Source organism: Micropterus salmoides, unplaced genomic scaffold (assembly GCF_014851395.1).
Source record: "Micropterus salmoides isolate LMB-PRFRI ecotype aquatic unplaced genomic scaffold, ASM1485139v1 Ms_hic_scaffold_6, whole genome shotgun sequence".
Lineage (NCBI taxonomy): Eukaryota > Metazoa > Chordata > Actinopteri > Centrarchiformes > Centrarchidae > Micropterus > Micropterus salmoides.
The window spans coordinates 20,702,087-20,722,693 of NW_024044348.1; the positions used below are offsets into that span (position 1 = coordinate 20,702,087).

A 20,607-nucleotide genomic window follows, 5' to 3' on the forward strand; every position below is an offset into this window, starting at 1 on the left:
AATAACGACCAACACTTCCGATGATGTTTGTTCTCGGACTTCATAATAAAAGTCTTGATATTTAACTAAAGATCATCTGTGGCCTCTGATCTCTTGGGTGCATAATGGAGCGACACATATCAGAACTTCCCTACAGTTATTATGATATTATATTTGAAATTATACAAAACTGTCATATTGCACATATTATTATTATCATATTATTGTTCTACATTTTTATATTTTGTCAATTTATATATTAATATAAATACAAACCCTCTCCCCCTGCAATGTGTCTCCATAACACAAACCCGGAATAATACACATGTAAATATCTATTATATCTATATATCTATGTTTTTTCTCTACACATAGTTATGTTCTTCTTTTATAACTTTCATCTGTTTATTTCATATTAATATATTTTTACATTTATTTGTCAACTGTATGTTTGTCTACATTTGTCACCTTATCACCATAGCAAATTCCTCATACATGTAAAATACTACTCTGCAATAAAGCTCTTTCTGATTCTGATTCTCCTTTCCCAGTAGGAGGAGGCGTAGGAGTTTAAATAATCATAATGAATTAGGAATGTATAGGCTATGAAAACAAAATGTTATACATTCTTTCTCATGTCAGTTGAAATTTTTGACATTCTAAAAATAAATTTCGAACAAATTAGCAGAAGCCATTTGACGGTAAGCCCATCGCTTTGGGGGCCCTGAAGTGACGTAGAATAGTTACACTTTTAAGCAACAATTATTTTGAAATGTATATATTGCTCGGCGGAAATGCGGAACGTTGCCACGCGCTTCACGATGGAAGCGTGGCCGCGTGCGCTGTATCCCTTCACGTCCGGGTTGGGGCATGAATCGCAAATTTTTGTTTTGGGAAGTTCAGCATGGTTGAAACCAACAGTTTTTAAACAATTTCCGGTTTTTATTGAACTCTAGTGAAGTTGTCAGCTTCCTGTTATATTTAGATCAAACCTACCACTGAATTAAATGTTGTAAACTAGTCTCTCATAAACAAATATATTAAAGTCCTTACATTAGGATACGATAAATTATAATACTACATATAAGCCTACACCATGCATACACCCAACACACTGGAAGATACTGTACATTGGGAAAATAAGGCAAAAAACGTATTTCCCCTGTAAATTGCTTGAAACCAGTGGGCGTGGCACAGCACAGGTGAGGGGCAGGCGAAGCCAATCTCAAACACAGGAAGCTGGGAAAGTTGTGAAAGGTTGGCTGTTAATTTTCTCAGCTCAGACGAAAACAAGACCAGATTGTGTACACAATCCAAATTCCAAGGTAGGAAATAATAGCCTAATGCTGTAGTCTATCTTTATATTATTCACTAACCTGTGACATGTGAAACGTGAACTCGGAACACGAAACTTCGCAACAGGGAAGAAAGGAGCGTTGTCAAGAATTGTGGGCCTCTTACTAGATACTGCTCTGGGCTCCTATGTTGAAATAAAGTCAGATGGAATCACGTACACGTCTGATTAGTTTGCTGACTTTGTGTTTGTTTACTGGAATGTTTGTGGGCCCCAAAATCGTCACCACCTTTTGCCCTTATAGCCACTTTATGAATGAAGAAACTTCTTACTTTGGTTCTTTACCTCACCCAGTCCTTTATCTTCATTAGCCTAAATGATCCTTCATGCTGCTTTAATTACCAACCACGGTGGCAGTTACAGAGATCCAAGTCAACTCTACCCTACTTTGTTTATGAGTGTGTGTAATAGGCTTCATGTCCATAATCTTCTGTAGGCAGTGGGAAATGCCAGAGAGGGGAAGACACCAGCAGAGGAGTGATGTGTATGATGAGTACTACAGCAGGGATGGGACCTATTCACACAGTGGAACCCATGCTTCACATGATAGCAGAGGTCGCAACCAAAAGCCAATAAGAGACATGGACGAGAGAGGCTCTGCGGATGACAGGAGGGCCAAACAAAATAGACAGAGGGACGTGACATCTGCCTCTCACATGGAGCCACCTACTTACAGAGACCACGGCCATGAAGGACCCTCGAGATTGTAAGAGCCCGTACAGGCCTACACAAGTCCCTGCACTCACTGTCCTGTCTCCCACATAGCCTACACACACACTTTTGACCATATGTGAAAGGGTTATTTTTATTATATTAGTTATTTATATTTCTGTGTAAAATTATATTATTTGTAGATAAAGAATGGTTATACTTGTGTATGTAAACATATTTACTTATCTAGCCCTATAATTTAGGCAACAATAAATAATTTTAATAGCAAAGTTACAATTCTTCTGTTTATGTAAGGCCTATATTCTTTTATTTCACACCTGCTTTGGCAATGCAAACATCTGTTTCCCATTACAATGCCTCATTGAATTGAAACTGAATGAATTCTATCTCAGTGTAAAAACAGTGTTGTTCTTGCAGGTCCAGAGAGACTTTGGTGTATCACTCTGAGGGGGAGTATTATGAGCCACAACGCAGTCAAGCTCTTTACAATCTCAGATACTTATTAACAAGTAGAGGCAAGTATATTTATTTCTTCTGTTGGTTGCGATCAAAGCTCGTGCTTGTCAGCATGACGTAAAATGTGTTTATTGTTCCCTCGTTTTAATCATCCATCAAATGTGCTTTATACTGTCAGATTAAAAGTGTACATTGATTAAAAAGTCAGAATGTTGCACTTTACCCATGCATGTGATAATATACCATAATAGCCTATGAAAATGTTAAGGGCTGAGTTGGAACAGGGATTTTAGTACTGTTCATTTGTATTTGGGGCTCGCAATTAATTGATTAATCATTTTGTTAGGCTAGGCCTATATAGAATGTTAGTGAAAAATGCCCATTAGACTTTCCTGGCCTACTGAAATGTCTTGTTTTATGCGGACAACAGTCCAAAACCTACAAGATTTTCCCTTTATTAACATATACAAGGGCGTCACTTTGTGTTGAAAAGTGGTGGGGATATAAGTGCTCTGATTAGGGGCATGATTATACACTTGGGTCACGAGACGTGATGATGCACGAGACGATGCAAGAGAAGAAGATTTTTATGAAATTCAAAAATATATGAGCGGGGGTCCTCCGCCTGAAAATTTCAGCATGAAAAACTTAATTTCCTGTATTGTGGAGACATGTTCTTCCCCACGTTATGGTGGAAATGTCTTTTTTTATATAAAGGGAAACAAAAAAGCCAGCTGGCAGGTGAAAGCTCATAAAAATAAAAATATAACTCAGCAGCTTGCTGGTTTTTCCTTTTAAGTTACTTTTTTTGGACAATGCACATTATTTAAATTGCATTGCATGTTTTGGTATTGTGCAAATAAACCTTTCTCAAAGCATTTTCACACAAGCTGTTTGTCAGAACATTTTTAACAAATGCTTTCAAAAAGTGATGGGGGACAAAAACAGCCATTTCAAAATGTGGTGGGGACAAGTCCCCAGCGTCCCCAGTGCACATGAAACCTATGATAATATAGGACAAAGTAAAGCAGCAAATCCACTCACCAGAGAATTGCTACCAGCTATTATTTGGCTTTTTTTTTTTTGATTGAAAGTAAGTAAACATTTTTGTCGATCATCAACAGAGTAAATTAACTCGTCGTTCCAGACTTACTGCTTAGCCTATATACATTCATGTCAGTGTCTGTCCTGTGTCCTTCAGGTCTCTGCCAGTTTATGGAGTTGTTTGTGAATCTGCTGATTATCATCTGTGCCGGAGTGCCATACAGTAACAATGAGGGTTACCGTGACCTGGCCAGCCTTGGGGGGATCTACTATTATCAATTCGGTGGAGCCAATACCTTCACTGCAGCCGATGCAGACAGGGTGAAGGAGCTGGACCGGCTGTTCAATCAGCTCAAGCGGCCTCCGTACGCCTACACCATGGCATGCGGGGGGGTTTTAATGATCTACGCCTGTGCCATGCTTGCCCTGGGGGTTTTCAGAGTGCCTTTCCGCTGGCCCCCTGTGCTTCTGGGGGAGGCCCTGCTGAACCTCCTGATCGGCCTGGGCTACATCCCTGCGCTGGCCTTCTACTTTATTAAGCTGCAGGAAACGTACAGCAACCCCATCTGCGCGGAGAGAGAGGCGATGTACAAGAGCAAAGGGCACAAGGGCTTCGATTGCCAGCTCAACGGTGCAGATATCGCAGGAGGTCTCTTCGGGGTGCTGGGGGTGTTTGCATTCATCTTTGGCGCGGTGTTAGCTGTCAGAGCTTTCAGGTCAGTGCGGGAGCTAAAGACGCAAAGGACAAACGAGGACAATAACTTGTAAACTGGGTTTCCTCATTGACATAGCCTATTTGAACAAATGTGGGATTTAGTGGAAATCTGAGTGACAAGCAAACATGGGAAGAGTTTTTTTTCCTCATATTAGGTGTAATTGTGTATGCACTCATGTAGAATGTGATCTGTGAATCATCTTTTTATCCGCTTTAAGAAGTTTAAGCTGTTTTTGTAGAATTTGTTTTTATTCGTACCACTGTTCTATGCCACTGTATTCTGTTACATTTATTTTCTAAATGTGTAGATAGCCTATAATAAATGACTCATGGTATATAAATTATTGTTTTATTACTCATTTTTTGTTTTGTTTTCTTTAATTAAAAGGCAGATAGAGAAGCAGTTTGATTGCCAGAAAAACACCTAGATGCTATTTGTTCATTCTTTCTTTAAGAGTCAGTTATGTAGCATAGACAAACAGCAATTTGCAGCAAAGAATATCAGCCACTGACAGAATGAGGTTGTCTGATATGTTACCCAGGTACAGTCCCTAGGGATTTAAAAGGCCGAGATCTTTTAATGTCAAATCATTTGTGTTCCCAGACCTAAACTAATGTGCATTCCTAAGATCTCAGCTCTGTCAGACTGAAGCTCAGTTGTACTGTAATAGACAGATTTGAATCTTTCTTAAAACAAAATGTCTGACTTTGTTCCTCCCTAAAAGTCTTTGATACCAGGAGTTTTGTTACATTTAAGCTTCATCAACCCTTATATAAAGTTTAGGATGTCATTCTGAGTTGCACCAATAGATGGCAGATCTACTGTGTTCAGCACATAATTTGATTGTAAATATGTCCACAGTAGTGTTCTGTGTTTCTTCTGATTCATTTGACTGACTGTTGGGTAGTTTATTTTATAACAAAACATTATATTTTATAAACTCTACATATTTTTGTTTTGTGTGTATACGGCTTAATTGTAAAGTAGCTGCTAAAAAGTACTATATTTGCCTTTGAAATGTAGTGGAGTAGAAGTAGAAAGTAGCATGAAAAGAAAATACTAAAGTACAGTACTTGAGTAAATGTACTTAGTTACTGTCCACCTCCGCGTTATAGTAATTACAAGATTTTAGAATTAATGACAAAATATAATTGTATAATAATACAATTTTATCTTATATTGATCAAAAAAAAAATTTATTGTCATGAAATCATCATAAAAACGTTGAGTAAAATGGACGCCGGACCAAAGAATTCACAGTAAAAAGTTTTATTGCTACTTGGCTTAAAGTTAATTTAAAAACAGCTTGTCTGCTCAAAACTAATGATAGCAGCATTTCAAATAAAATAACGACCATCTTCCACTCTCAAAAGTTCAAGGGAGTACGATTCTGTCTGATACACAGCAAAAGTGCTCATTGTTAGTCCTATTCCTAAATAATAAATCTTTTAATTGTTAAACATAAAACAAAATTTTAGCAGTAATCTGCATGCTAGAATATAAACTTAAAAATGTTAGATATGCTCCATTTTGTACAAATAAATCACATTTTGTATGTACTCTATGCTTTTATGTTGATTTATATTTAGGGCATGCTTTCAACATTAACTAGTTATAACAGTACCTTCAAATAAAGTACCATAATGAGTGTTCTGTAGAATCCCAATCACTTAAATTTAGTAAATGGAGAGGGAAATATAAATTTGCGTGAAACAATGAAGTACAAAAATAAACATCAGCTTCTTGGCATCGAGAAAAAAATATTCAAGCATTTCTAGAAAATAATGTACAGAAAGGAATTGTGAGATTAAACAATGGCTACTTTGGTCACATGTTAAACAACTGGAGCATCTTCCATCAGATTCATTCACCATAATCACGCACAATGACAGTCAATCCATTATTCACACAGGCATGCATACACTTACTGTACGTGTGCACTTAAGCTTCATTTTACATACACGCACAAACACAGACATTTTGCAACACAGTTGTACAGGGAGCTTGTTAAGTTGTGCAGAGAGGAAATTATCCCTTACAGTTAATAAATGAGTCAGCAGTTTGAAACAAAAACCCTGACAGTGTAGCCTACTCAAATGCACATACCCTCTATTTTCGGTGCACAAAGGGGATTATAAGCATTATACTATTGGAACCCCTCCACTAAAGAATTAAAGGGAATATTTTAAGTCAACTCACTGTACCCTGTGCTCCCACCTGTATCTGCGCATAACGTCGGCATATGTACATGCACACCGATTAGTCTACGGATGGACCATTATTCAAATATTCTTTATATTGGAAATGTATATTTGACAGGACAAGAGGTGAATATATGGCACCAACCAGGAGACGAACAGAATGACATGTGCGATGAGTGTACATCTGTATAAAAAGACTAACCAAGGTGGTTCTGAAGAGCACTAAATGTAGCAGCGCAATGCAGTGGGACCAAAATAAAATTACACTGCAAATAAGCCAAAGGAAGGGACATACTCAGAGAATAATACAAGAGCAATGCAACTTACACACATACGCGCGCACAATCCCAATAACATACATCATACATCAGTCAATATTAATTTTCAGACAAGTTGAGAAATATGATTGTTATAGTTTTAGGTGAAAATTAAGCTCTGATAGGCATGTATATATAGTTGACACTTTGCATATTTGTATGAGTGAATTCCGAACACCTGTTGTGAACACCACCGCTTTTCATTTCTCCTCTCCGAACTTGCTTAATAGTTAAGTCTTCCAACTTGTTTCAGACGTGTACCTATGTTAATCTCAATCATAATCTGTGGCAAGTACACCTGCAGTGCCTATCTATGTTTCACTGCCATCAGTCCAGTTGCCTGACACCCCGTGTGGATTGTGACAGTAGAGATTTGGCCACAGTCAGAACCACACAGAGTCCCTGGTTGTTTGGCATCTCGGACACAACACAATGTCTGATCAATAAAGTGACACATATCCTTAGCCTCGTCATAAAATATGGTACCCCATTCTTAATTTTATAAAAAAAATCCTCAACTTAAGTTGAAATCAGTGTCTGAATTCTGAAAAGGAATAATAAGGACAATATCAGCTCTTATCTACCCTTTTCAATACATGTCATTATTATCGAGGGATTTCAAAAATCCTTTTCAGGTGTGCCAGACAGTTAGGAATCAATCAATCAATGTTTCAACCAAATATTGCATATAAATAATGGAAAACACAATAACTATTGTCTAATTTTCTGCCCGAAGGGGGCCCAATAATTTATATTTTTATAGAGTGAGAGTAATGTTGGCAGCTAGTGTTAGTTAAGAAGTATATTATGCCGTTTGTGGTACTGATGTTGAAAATCTAAATATCAGTCAAGACATTCTGAAAACTTCGGATTTAATTGAAAGCAAAAAAAATTTAAATAAGAAATGTTTGTCATATTAAAAACACATAAGTAATTGTGGTAAATGAATAGTCATTATGTCATTTTACATTTGTCATAATTTCTGTTTGCTATGTATTCTTCGACAAGAGGTGGTATGTTAGGCTGAGGGAAGCTGCAATAATCCCAGCTGACTAAGTTGATCAGTATCTCATATATTAAACTCAAATATACATAACTCTGAATATCACTATTTTCTATGTACAAAGTGCTTTTAACAGTGTTTATTTCTTTCAAGAGACAAAAACTTGCAAATAACAAGAAAGGATTCAGACTCACACGTCAATTAAGGCTTCACCACTGACTTATCACTCATTCCTGTGGAGCAGAGAAAGGATAGAGGGGCTGCTGTGATAAACAACACCCCCAGAGCTATAGACCTCAGTCACAAAGAGAACATGAGTGGGATGAAACAAAGGGCCTCTCTTTCAAAAATACTGTGTAGTGTTACTTTAAGGCTAAAAGGGAACACTGAAAGGTCCAGCTATGTAACAGCTGTGGAATGGCAGAACTGCACCACTACCAACTTGGAGTGGCAACCAAAAATATACATCTACTGTAGTAATCACTGATATGAGCAATTACCCAACTTTGGCCTTCTTAGAAACCACAGCAACACCAGCAGAGCTGCTTTCTCTTTTGGCACAAGGTGGAAAGGTTCAGGAATGGGCAAACTGAGGCTTCCAGGGCTGCATAATATTTACCTGATAATTCAAAAAATGATGTCATTTTTGAAAACGTACTTTCAGCTGAGATAAATATGATTTGATTCTACAAATGAACGGATGATAGTAACTGCTGAAGCACTGTATGTGACTTAATGGGGGGAAATTATTGCAGTACATATACTGCTGCTGCACTGATAGTAATATTTTATATTAACTGTGTGAGCCAAATTCTAAAGAAGCATTGCCCCCTGATCAGGATATAGCATGTAGGCAATATGTGTTGAAAAAGAGAACTATATCAAATTATAGCAAGACATAATTTGTTTCTATGTCCCAAATTTCTGCGCGTACTTATAGAACTGTGGCTTCTGCCCCAAAACTTTGTGACATCTTGTGTAAACAGACCAGATCTTACAGAATGCAAGAAAATAGGATTTCGGTTGTGTTTATACTGGGCCAAAACAACACACCCTGAAAACCATCTGGATGTGTGGGTAGTGCACTAGAGAGCTGAAAAAATATTTGCTAAGATGTCAATAACTGAATATGCCTGCAGGGACATGAATGGATGTTTACAAATTAGCAGCCTCCAAAGTTTGGACATACTAAAATATACGTTCTTAGTACCAGTGGAGGTATTTCATAACATACAGTACATACAAATACTGTATCTATCCTTCATTTCTTGACAGTACACCGTATGATGAATTCACTTTTGTGCCTTTACTGGTTTCTTCAAATGACAATGATATCGGAACATCCTGGTGCCTCCAGTCCACTTTGCAGTGACCATAAAACTGAATTTTGAATTTAAATTAAATTTTTATTTTCCTACGTAATTTTTAAGGAGATCATTTGATCATGGACCGTTATATGTATTTCTGAATTCTACAACACACCCGCTCTGTACAGTTAAATGACTAATATTGTTTTTGACAGCTATTCAAAATGCATTGCTCTAAATAGCAACACTCTTCAATCTTGATTTCAGCAGCTGAAGCTCACCATGTCGGTTGGCTGCTTGTTGTGAGTGTGTACTATACTGTATAGAATTAATTTAGCCTATATAGAAGACTCTATATATATTGTGTGGGAATGTTAAAAATAAAACCCAACTATAATGTTTCTGGCAATGTAAATGCAGTTAGTTTGTCTTCAAATCTTCTAGTCCTGTGTGTCTTACAAGCATTTATACTGTCTGATTTCCTTCGTAAGCCACAGGAAGAGGAGGAGAGCAGACGCTGTGCCAATGCTGGTCTCTTAGAGACACTGTCCCTCCTCCAGATTTAACTAACAAGCTCACATCTCCAAACACAGCCTATATGTGGGGGAGCTCAAGGCTGAGTTGTCTGCAGTAGGCACTTTTTCAAGTTTCAGTCACAGGGCTTCTCTCCAGGACCTGAGAGACCATGGAGCCCCTGGAGAGGAGATTTGATCTCACTGAACACTTTCTTGCACGCACCCTCAAGATTGCTTGCTTTCCAATTAAAGGGAAATGTTGCTGACATGTTTAAACATGAGGTATCCCATTTCTAGATAGGCTTGTTTTGGTCGATGATAGCCAGCCATCCTTTTTACAATGTCATGTTATGAAGTGCGATCTTGGTCGCCCCTAATTTCTTGGATACTCAGACCATGCACAGAAACATTTTTTTTACCTCAATGTAATGCCGCAGCATCACTTAGTGACTATCAAGGTCCACAGGTTTGTCTTGTTCTCACAAAAGATGAGAATGGCAACTTGAGTTGGAATATCCCACGTGTCAGAAAAATCTCCTCTTCTTTCCTAGAATGGCACAATCACAGAAATTGCAGTCACATGGCGCTGTGCTGTGTCCCCCCTCTAGAGGGCGGTATCGTAGACTTCCTGCTGTAGGATGGGAACAGGGCCTGGACCTGGGATCAGTTTGGAGGCAAATGCTGGGGGGTGTGGATGATCCCACACAAGGTCTTTTAAGGAAGGGGGTATTGATGGTAAGGAGGGGCCTGAGACTAGGGGGCTCTGGCCTCTTAGCTGCTCCCTGACTTCCTGCTCCAGACTAGGAGGCACAATGAGCTGGTCCTCGGGGTCCTGCTGTGCTGGGGCGGTGAAGTAGCCAGACTTCTTCTTAGGGGCCTCCAATGCCACCTCAATGAGATTGTGACTGTCCTCAGGGGCTACCACAGAGCCATTGGACAACTTCTTCCCAAACAGGCTGGATGTGGAAGGAGACTTCTTCAGGTCAGCAATCTCTCTCCCACACACAGCCAGCAGGCAGCCGTTTGTAGCAGAAACCACCACACTGTTCTGTCTGCGCATTTTGCCATTGGGATAATCAGAGCCTCGCTTTTCAAAGTCCATATCTTTGGGGCTCTCAGGGGCCCCTGACCGTAGTTGAAAAGCACAGCAGTGAATATCTACCTCCACTTCTAACTTGCTGCCATTGGAGATAACACCCTCAAGTGGAGCTTCATCATCACTGTCCAAGCCGTTGTCAGACTGGTTACTCGAGAACGTAGCACAAGAGGGCTGCCGCTGGAACAGGCCTGGATGGGTTCCTGCCACAGCTGAGACCGGCACCATGATCCCACACAGTGTAGTAGCAGGGTGTAGGCTACACCTTCTCTCTGGGCGGGATGCATGGCCAGAGGACGGGTGCTCGTCTGAAGCGGTGGACCCCGCCTCGCTGCCCACCTCTGAGGCCGACGCCTCGCTGTTGAACTCAGAGACAATACCACTGCTGGATGAAAGGGTGGCTTGGTCACTTGGGCCAGGGGTCACGGTAACAGGCACAGGGGCGGGAGGGGGACCCCTTGGTTCAGTGGTGGAGACCGGTGGCTCACAGGTACAGCTGTCCTCACCTATATGCAGGGCCACCACCACAGCCTCGATGTTGTCCTTACAACCATAACTTTGGGCGAGTGAACACAGCTTCTTGGCAGCAGCGCGAGGATCCCGCACGGCCTGCACAGTGCACACTGCCTCTTGGTAGGAGACACGTTCAAACAGCGCTCGATTCCCAAGGATCAAGAACTCATCCTGAGAACAGAGTGGCTCAGTGTGCACCCAGGGCTTTGGAAGTACAGAGGGAGACAGATAAGAGCAGCCCAGCAGGCGGGAGCAGCATGTCACTCCACTCACTTTGTTATCCTATAAAACAGATATACCATTAGTATTGTAGATGAGTGAATAGCTTCATAATATATACACCTCTGAATATGAAGTTGCACATTAACACTAGATCAAAAGTTCTACTTAACTTAATACATGGCTCTAGTTTAAAAATAGTTACCTCAGTAATAATAGCTTTACTGAGTTTAACTCGCTCCATCTCCTCAGTGCAGTTCTCCAAGCTGTAAACTTTAGAGAGAGGTACAGGTCGCCCGTCCCGGCACAACACTGCCTGGCAGGTGCCCACATTGGCCACAGTGAGGCTGAAGTAGCCTCCTGGATCTGAAGGCTCATGGTGAATATAACACAGCAAGGCAGAAGCACCCAGTTTCTGGCCAGCCATACCTAATTTCCTGTTCCACACAAAACCAAATAAAGCTTGAAGTCATTGGTCAAGCCTACAAATCTACAGAAACACAGTATTATAAAGTATTAATAAAAACTAACCTTTAAAAATCAGTCTTACCTGTGTGAAGTGAGGAACGTGTTGCACATATACACACTGTCAATACTGGAGTGCTGCAGTTCCTCGCACAGCACATCTCCCATGGTGCACTGCAGCAGCCGTGGCACTTCCTCATTGCGGTCTCCATCAAAGATGCCATAACATGCTTCCACGCTGTCTCCAAACCGGTCTACAGCCAGCACCGACACACACAACCTGTCCCCATCAATAAATCGGCATTAAGAAACAGATGACTCAGCGCCCCGCATCAGCATGCGACACTGCAGGTCCAGGTCAAGGTAAACAGCAAGGGCTATGAGCTGATAAAAGACACTGCTGTGTGGGCCCCTGTAGTGGCCATGACCTACATGTTTTAAATCCTATAAAATGATTAAGCCCCACCGAACCAGCTACTCTTAAAAAAGGTCATTTGATTGCCTCGAAGCCAGTGCTAGACGTCTGCCAATGATTCAGATGTGGACTCAGTGGTAGACACCTTCTCAGTGCAGCAACATCCAAAAAAAAAGATATACAGTATATCCAATGCACCAAAACAAGATTCAAAGAGCGAGTATGTGCTTGACAGCAGAGGACACAAGGTAACACTGGGAACCTTATACAGACTAAAAAGACTGGCAGAGGGAAGACACTGAATGAGTACTCAAGAGTTTAGTTAAAACAGATCTGTTTACACAATTTGAATAGATACTGTCTGAAGTTGAGGTAAATTAAGCTCTTTATTTTCACAAACAAAGAAAACACACAGAAACACAAAGCAGTACTCACTTGTTCCTTTGGCCGCTCATTTCAGAGTAACCGTGGTTCCATGGAGTGGAGGCACTCAGTGAGTCTCCTGCTGTCGTGGTGGACTTCTGGTCTAATTTCAGGGTGGTGATGTGACTAAAAAAGGAGAAGAAATGTAGTAGAAGGCATTGTGGAAGAAGATATACACTGTATTTACACGCACCATTTCCTGCCACTACTAGGCACACAGTATAGTGTATGTTTCACATATAAGAATGATTCCATATCCCTCCAGTATGTGTCCAGAGAACTACTGAATCTAAAGCCAAAGTGTTGGTGCTTATACAGTATTTTAAACTTGTCTGGGTTTTGTAACTCACCTGAAGAGGTTGAGGGTTTTGTGTTCCAGCATCAGGCTGCTGTTGCCAGTCAGGTCCAGCTCTTGCAGAGTGGCAGGTAGCGAGTCAGGCAGCAGGATCTCAGTCAGCTCATTACAGCTTAGATCTACAAGCTACAAACGTTCAAAACACACATGAGCTGACACAAGCTGAACATAATCATACATACACTGGTCATGCAAATAGAACCAGAACAGGTCTGACCTTGATCTCAGGGAGGTTGAGGATCTCTGGGAAGACAGTAATGTGGTTGGAGTGTGCTATGAGGGTGTGCAGTCTCTTACAGCTGGACACAGTGGAGGGGATCGTCTTTAGCTTGTTGCCACTTAGATTTAGCTCCTCCAGCATTTCCAGCTTACTCAGCTTACTGAAGAGACACAAACATGACAATGACAAAATCCAGTGAGCTGAACAAGTAGAATACTTACATTATCAATATTATTAACTTGTAGGATATAGCCTATGTAAATAGCCTCATAGATAATGGATCTTAACAATAATATGATAGCAATTATCAAAACTATACAGAAAATGAATGATGCTTAACAGAAGGTAGAAACACAAAAGCAGAAAATAGATGTGCTGGAGTAACTCAATGGAAGACAGGATGATTAAAGGATAAAAGCTACAACAATAAAAAGAGGACTAAACAATAACAGTTAAAATGAGGGGGCACACTATAAAAGTGGGATTTATAATAAAAAGATGAAAAATTATAAGCCATTACAATGACTTGCAAATAAAAAAAACACTGACTAACATAAAAGCCAAGGTAACACACCTGGCAGGGAAGGAGAGCAACTGGTTGTAGGCGATGTGAAGGACCCGCAGGTTCTGGTGTCCAACCAAAAGAGCTCCGCAATTCTCATTCAGGTTGTTCCGTGTCAAGTAGAGCTCCTGGACTGTGCTGAGGCTCTCCTCTGATGGGCTGCTGGGAGGAATACTTTCCAGGGCGTTGGCTGACACATTTAAGTATTTTAGGCTTTGAGGGAAGACAAATAAAAAAACAAGCGATACATTAGTTAAAAAAGTGTATGCCAGTATCCTGCCCATTCCGTCACAACCATAATTATAATGGGTGATTACCGATGTCCAAAATACTGAATAAAGTATATTGGACTCCTCCTGGGGTTAGCAACAGGGGTATAGGGCATACAGTGATGTTAGTGCAGATAAATGTAGACAGTTGAGGTGTGGGTTTAAGGTTTAAGGTTTCTAGTTTTTAGTCTTATGGGGGCTTCCTTCATCTCCATCCTTATTCTTATTGTACTAAAGAGGATACTTCTAAACACGGGCCGTTAATTTATCCCTGAAAGAGGAGCATTGATTTACATACTGTTAAACCTGCACAGGGGAGGAGGAACAGTAATTTGAGCTCCAGTGGTTCTGTAATTGGTATGGTTAAGTCATTGTCTGTGTGTCTCACATACTGAACAGTAATAAACCTGTCCTTCTGACCCATGATGGAGTGAACCTTGTCAAACTATTGTTTTAAAATGGAGCCAGTCATTGGTTCAGTTAAGGTGCAATGATATCTCTGCAGCCCACAAACATCGCAAGGCTGTTGACATCTTACTGGCCTTGTGTCTACACAAACATGAATATGTGAAAAAAGACTTAGTTTCTACAGCATATAGTTTCCATCACTCCTGAGTGTTTTTAATGTTTTCTCCTGTAGGCTGTGCAGCTCTTAGACAATACATCAGGAAACCCATCATGCACACAGCAGTCACTGCCATTACATCTCAGCATTAGAGACAGCAAAGTACATTAGAGCATTTGCACTGCTAATGGGTGTTAAGTGATTTACCACACAGGAAATAGGAGGGCAGATGAATCTCCAGTGACAGCCTGAATTGATCTTGACCAAAATTACATACAATCAATACTTCCCAAAAACAGTGAGCTGTGATACAAGTGAACAGGGAACACGCTGCAGGTTAACGTTTCAAAGCAGAGGAACCAGCTGGACTCAGGTAATAGTATACATGACCTGTAGAGGAAAGGGGGTTGGGAGACTCACTTTAAGGCCTTGTAAAACAGACTCTCAGGGAGCTCAGCTAGCTTGTTGTGCTGGAGGTCTAGGGCTTCCAGAGGGATGTGGTCAAGTAGGTCAGGCACTCTCTGCAAACGATTGTTCCCCGCCAGAAGCTTTCTCAAACTCAAGCTGTTGAGCAGTCTGTAGGAGGCCAGATGAGACGTTAGAGAGCCAGATTATGACAAGAAAAAAAAGAAGACACTACTAAAAAGGCAAAGAACTAAAGAACAATGTCTCCCCATGCGGACGTGACTACTTATGAAGTTGGGGGGGGGGGTGTCAGGAATGATCCATGCTTACTAATTCATCAATGACCTTTTCAGCTTGGCTGCCTAAACAGACGAGCACAGCAGCTTTTTATTCTCTCCTGAAACCATCACAGAAGTCCTAAGTGGGTACGGTGGAGGGAGGAATATTATCTCATTTGCAAAAGCTTTTCTGATGTCTCATTCAAATGCAAATGTCTGTGTTGAGGACTGGCAGTGAATGAAGGTAACTCTGAGCCAAGCACTATAGGATGGCCATATTTTACAGTTGCAACTGGAAGACACAGTAGAGACAGACTGATACCAGCTGCTATTTGTGCTTTGCTCTTTCCATGGTTCCAATACCATAAAAAATTCTTTAGATGGGCATAATGAAAATCAATGTGGCAAATAGAGTGAGCAGTTGAAAAGCATGACCATGTGTAATGTCACACCTGATCTTCTTATTCTAGACAGGATAGCCATCTGATTATTACACCAGGTTGAATACATTCAAATTATATAACATAAAACATAACATTTCAGCAGTAAAGGTTCAGGATTAGTGACAGAATATGGCAGGTAACCTGGACGGAAGCTCAGACAAGAGGTTGTGCGTGACGTCCAGCATCTCAATTTTTCTGCAGTCACACACCCAGTCCGGAAGGTACTCCAAAAGGTTCCTGTCTCAACACACACAGACACACACATAGAAAGACACACACACAAACACTCAAACTGAGCAGAGTTGGCTTTTTGCTTTTAATAGTACACATGAGTAAACAGTTTTGAAATCGTAATCGGCCGAACTAATATCCTCCCGAGTTACATAAGCATGTAAATGGTTTCTGTCTACATTCTAATGAAAACAGTCATTTTCTGCAGTCAGCACTGGAGGTTGACTAGAGAAATTACATTTTACAGATGTTTCTTAAACTGGCAGGTGGTTCAGACATATCAGGATGTTTACTGTGCATAATTGGACATACAGCTGGCAGGTTGCGAACATGCGTTACAAAAGTTAGTAAAATATTACATATAGGTTAAACAGGTTTGTGAGGTTCACTACTTTAAAATTGTGTGTTTTCTTAATTTCCTGAAAGGAAACACAGGTTTCCATGCAGGCAAAGTCAATGCCGCATTAAAAAGGACATTTTATAATGACAAATAACAGGTGATACCAATTTCTGTGGAATCTAAACCCTTTGTGCATACTCGAGAAAAAACTGAAGAAATATCGCAGACTACAAGACGAACACAATAATGCAAATACAGTGAAGCTTCACTGGGTAGATTCCACAGAGTGTGTGCTTTAAGGTTGTTGGGTATTTATTATTCAATTAATTCGTATTCAAATCCATGTACCTCAGATAGATTAATGAACATTAAAATGAATGCACTATTTTTAGACATCAGAGCCTTCTCTGTTCAAAAATCTGTGAATACAAGGACCATAGCCGCTTCTTATTCCCAGCCAGAACTCACTGTGATAGGTCCATGTGTGTCAGCTGGTTAGGGACTGGATAGATGTTGACTGTTGTAAGGCCTGTGGACAGATAACAGCAGCAATCAGCAGTTACACATCTGGACCGTTTATATGTGTGTTTATAAGATGAATGAATCACTAGGGATAAAGGCCTGAACATACAGACAAACAGCCAGTGAGGCAATAATAGCTCTGTTTGACTCACGGTTGCTGCTGGCATGAAGCATACGCAGTGTGAAACCGCTGAGCGTGAGTGTCCCCAGCTGGTTGCGCTGACAGTGCAGAGTCTCCAGGTTGCAGACGGAGCTCAGGTCTAGTGAGTCCAAGCGATTGTCCCGTAAGTCCAGCTGCGTCACCTGGCTCACTGCCTCTAGATTCTTACTTTTTACCCAGTGCAGCCCATTCAATCTGCATTTAATAGGGAATACAAGAGATGAAATATCATTGCTTAGTCCTACTGGAGCAGAGGAGAAAGTATTGGGTGGAGCATTAAGGTGACATCAAATAAAACACAGTAGTAGTGTGGTATTTAGGGTTGTTGCAAAATATTCCAGCAGTGGCTATTTTTATTTACATAACGTCTCAACTACTGTGGAATATGGAAATGAATAACTGTAGTAAACATAGGTCCTCAACAAGAGCAATAAGATGGTAATTTCCTTAAGTTACATTAAGATTCATGTGGAAACAACCATCCGTACATCCATTGTCTTCTGCTTATCCGGGGTCGGGCTGTGGTATGGCAGGCTAAGCAGGGTATTTCAGACATCCCTCTCCCTCCCCTTTCCAGCTCCTCCTGGGGGATCTCAAGGCATTCCCACTCCAGAGGAGATATATAATCCCTTCAGCGACTTCTGGTTGTACCCTAGGTTTTTGCCTCACAGTTGGACTTTCCCGGAAGAGGCATCCTAATCAGATGCCCGAACCACCTTAACTGGTTCCTTTCGATGTGAAGGAGCCACTCTACAGAGGAAACTCATTTTGGCTTCTGCTTGTATCCACACTCTCACTCTTTGGGTTACTACCAAGAGCTCATAACCATAGGTGAGGGTTGGAACATAAATCGACAGGTAAATTGAAAGCTTTGCCTTCTGGCTCAGCTCCCTCTTCACCAACGGTACGGTATGATGTCAGCATTGCTGACAACTGGTCGGAGCCTCCTTTCCTGCCCCCTGGAATAAACTTTCCTGGGGAGGCTGAGCAGTGTAAAACCCTGATAATTGGAACACACCTTCTGCAGTGTTTCCCACATATAGACATATATTTGGTGATCCATTTTAGCATTTTGCAGCAAAACACAGAGATAAATGTTATTTGGCATTACATTACCAGACGCGGACACTGTGGATATTTTACAAGCACAGACCAGGTAAAGCAAAAGTGAAGAGTGTCATTCGGTACCACATTGGGTTTGATTGTTTCGATAGGCTACATCATTATCAAGCCTCCTCCACATGCAGCGCACCTGCTGCTGTGAAAACGGAATCGCAAGGATGCAAATCCAAAAGAAGAGTTCTGTGTCATTTTGGCAACTTTATAAAATATACTGCTGATGGAGAAAGTCAGCAGAGCAGCCACATACAGGGAGAGTGAGACAGAAAGAGGCGGGGCAAGCAGGTGTGTCTGCAGTATGAGACCAGAGGTGTGGGTGTGTGTGTGTCAGGAAAAGAGAATTGAAGGGAAAACCAAGGTTCATTTTAGACAGTGACATATATCAATCCCTCAGGATTCATTAAAAATCCAACACTGGCATCCAAGATAGTGTGTTTGTTGGATGAATCACTGTCTCTCTTTGTTTCACCGGAGACGACCTCTATTTACTTTTCTGTCTGCCCATATTTGGCATCCCCCAGGCGGTCAACAAAAAGTAGAAAAATTCTGAGTTAATGACTGTCAGGTAAGGCACTGTGCTGAGATCCAGGCTCTCCCTGATCCCTCCATCCTGTTAATAAACAACAACTCCATTTTTATGAGACCCGCCTTGCCGCTAACCCGCCAAGGTTTGCACCTTGACCTCAAAAATACAGTCTGCCGCTGACAAACTGCAACTTAACTCCCAAGGTTGAATAATTAGCTGGCTGTGGGTGAAGCAGTGGTTGCTTGTTTGATCCTCAGACTGTTAAAAAAAGTCAATGAGTAGAGGTTTCCCATCCCTCATTACCCACAGAGGCCCACTCGAACAAGACACTTAGCTCCCAGCTGTTCCTGTGGAGCTGCTAAGAGGCCAACAAATATGCACAACTGTCATTCTAGGCAGCTCCCAAGTGTGAATGTAAGTGTGAAGCTGGACAAAACAGAAAAAAACATTTGTGCTCAGTAAACCTGGCATCTATAAATAAATATTTAATATAAAGGTGAATCTTAGAGGAGTGGTGAGGAAAGGACGAATGGCTGAGATTCAGACTAGTGCATGTATCAGGATATTTATCTTTCTGTCAACGCCAAAAGAGAGAAAAACTTTATAGATAGACAGCTGTGCGGGGATATTCTCCATCTGCCCTGGTATTCACTGAGTGATTGACATTGTTTTTACATTGCATTACATATTGCATTTTATATATTGATCCAACAAAGACAGAAGAAAGGGAAGAGACTAAAGAAGTGCGGAGGCTGAGAGCTGTGTATCCCCTGGCTGGCCTCTTACCGGAGGTCAATGTTTTTCAGGTGGCTCATTCTGGCCAGAGTACACAACTCCAGACTCTCCATTCTGTTCCCAGCCATGGCCAGCTTGTCCACTGCACTCAATCTCTCCAGCACTGCAGGGATGTGAGAGAAGTTGTTGAAGGAGAGCCCTAGGCTGTTGAGCTGGGACAGACCACCCAGCTCTTCAGGCACGGAGCTGAGGTGGTTTCCATCCAAAGACAGCGTCTGCAAGCTACAAGATGGAGAGGAGAAAACATGTTTTGCTTCCACTTACTTCAAAGAGTTGTAACAATATCTGCTTGTGTCCATTTGTAGGTTCATAGTCAGTGTTTACTGAGCAGCATCCTACATTAAGCAGGTCTACAAGATGAAAATACCCTCATTATAAGCTTGCTGACTTAATCTGACTGCATAACAAAATATTAAAATGACTCCATTAAGACTTCAATCCAGATTTTATGAGAACATTAATTATGTGTACACCAAAAAAACACAGTGACAATACACAGACATCACATTTCATAAACAAATGACAATAAATAATGATCTTATATATATTGACAATATCACCATCAGCTGGACAAAAGTACAAAATGCATGTGTATAGTTTTCATTGTTTCTCTAAAATATCTACCTAAAAATCCACTGAAAATAGCTTTCTGAAATGTGTTGAGGTGTAGGACATAAGAAAAACACACAGAATTTTGTGTGTACTGTTCATGCATATCGGAACTTATGTAATTAGGTACTGTGTGTAATGTACTCTATGTATGCAGTGTATGTATATTTGTGTCATTGTGTCACACCTTTGAAGGTTGCCTATCTGTACAGGGACGGTGTGGAGACTATTACAGGAGAGGTTGAGTTCAGTCAGGGTGAAGATCTCACACACACATTCAGGGAACACACCCAGACGGTTGTGAGACAAGTTCAGGCTTTTCAGCTGAGAAAACCTAAAGAAAGAGAGAACAGAATAGTGGAGCTTTAAAAGAAATATACAAAAACTAAAATATTCCACCTTTTTACAGTGGCTCTGCTCTGAGGGCGAATACATTATGGACATTATGTTATACTGTCCACTCACTATAAATGTTCATGCTGCTCCAGCACTTCCATTGTGTTTCCATAGCCT

General features: G+C 40.9%; 2 protein-coding genes across 2 annotated transcripts in view; one reads left to right on the forward strand and one right to left on the reverse strand.

Annotated features, from left to right (window-relative positions):
- The first annotated feature begins 884 nt into the window (after window positions 1–884).
- marveld3 (MARVEL domain containing 3) lies at window positions 885–4,561 on the forward strand. The gene is made up of 4 exons (XM_038701186.1): window positions 885–1,304; window positions 1,770–2,039; window positions 2,423–2,520; window positions 3,663–4,561. The coding sequence occupies exons 2-4, from the start codon at window positions 1,780–1,782 to the stop codon at window positions 4,271–4,273; spliced, it is 969 nt and encodes a 322-aa protein (XP_038557114.1). The 5' UTR covers window positions 885–1,304; window positions 1,770–1,779; the 3' UTR covers window positions 4,274–4,561.
- A 913-nt stretch (window positions 4,562–5,474) lies between these two features.
- phlpp2 (PH domain and leucine rich repeat protein phosphatase 2) overlaps window positions 5,475–20,607 on the reverse strand; it is a 51,397-nt gene continuing 36,264 nt past the window's right edge. Inside the window, 13 exon segments of the mRNA XM_038701187.1 lie at window positions 5,475–11,455; window positions 11,598–11,829; window positions 11,943–12,137; window positions 12,708–12,821; window positions 13,046–13,176; window positions 13,268–13,430; window positions 13,845–14,045; window positions 15,087–15,242; window positions 15,934–16,029; window positions 16,832–16,892; window positions 17,038–17,240; window positions 19,477–19,707; window positions 20,282–20,428. Of these exon segments, the coding sequence (XP_038557115.1) occupies window positions 10,169–11,455; window positions 11,598–11,829; window positions 11,943–12,137; window positions 12,708–12,821; window positions 13,046–13,176; window positions 13,268–13,430; window positions 13,845–14,045; window positions 15,087–15,242; window positions 15,934–16,029; window positions 16,832–16,892; window positions 17,038–17,240; window positions 19,477–19,707; window positions 20,282–20,428 (3,217 nt within the window). The 3' untranslated portion in view covers window positions 5,475–10,168.

Excerpts from the sequence above, each read along its gene's own strand:
- marveld3 (XM_038701186.1), top strand. The coding sequence starts at position 1,780 with ATGCCAGAGAGGGGAAGACACCAGCAGAGGAGTGATGTGTATGATGAG. Across the intron at positions 2,040-2,422 it reads CATGAAGGACCCTCGAGATT|GTCCAGAGAGACTTTGGTGT; the intron begins GTAAGAGCCCGT and ends TTGTTCTTGCAG. Across the intron at positions 2,521-3,662 it reads ATACTTATTAACAAGTAGAG|GTCTCTGCCAGTTTATGGAG; the intron begins GCAAGTATATTT and ends TGTGTCCTTCAG.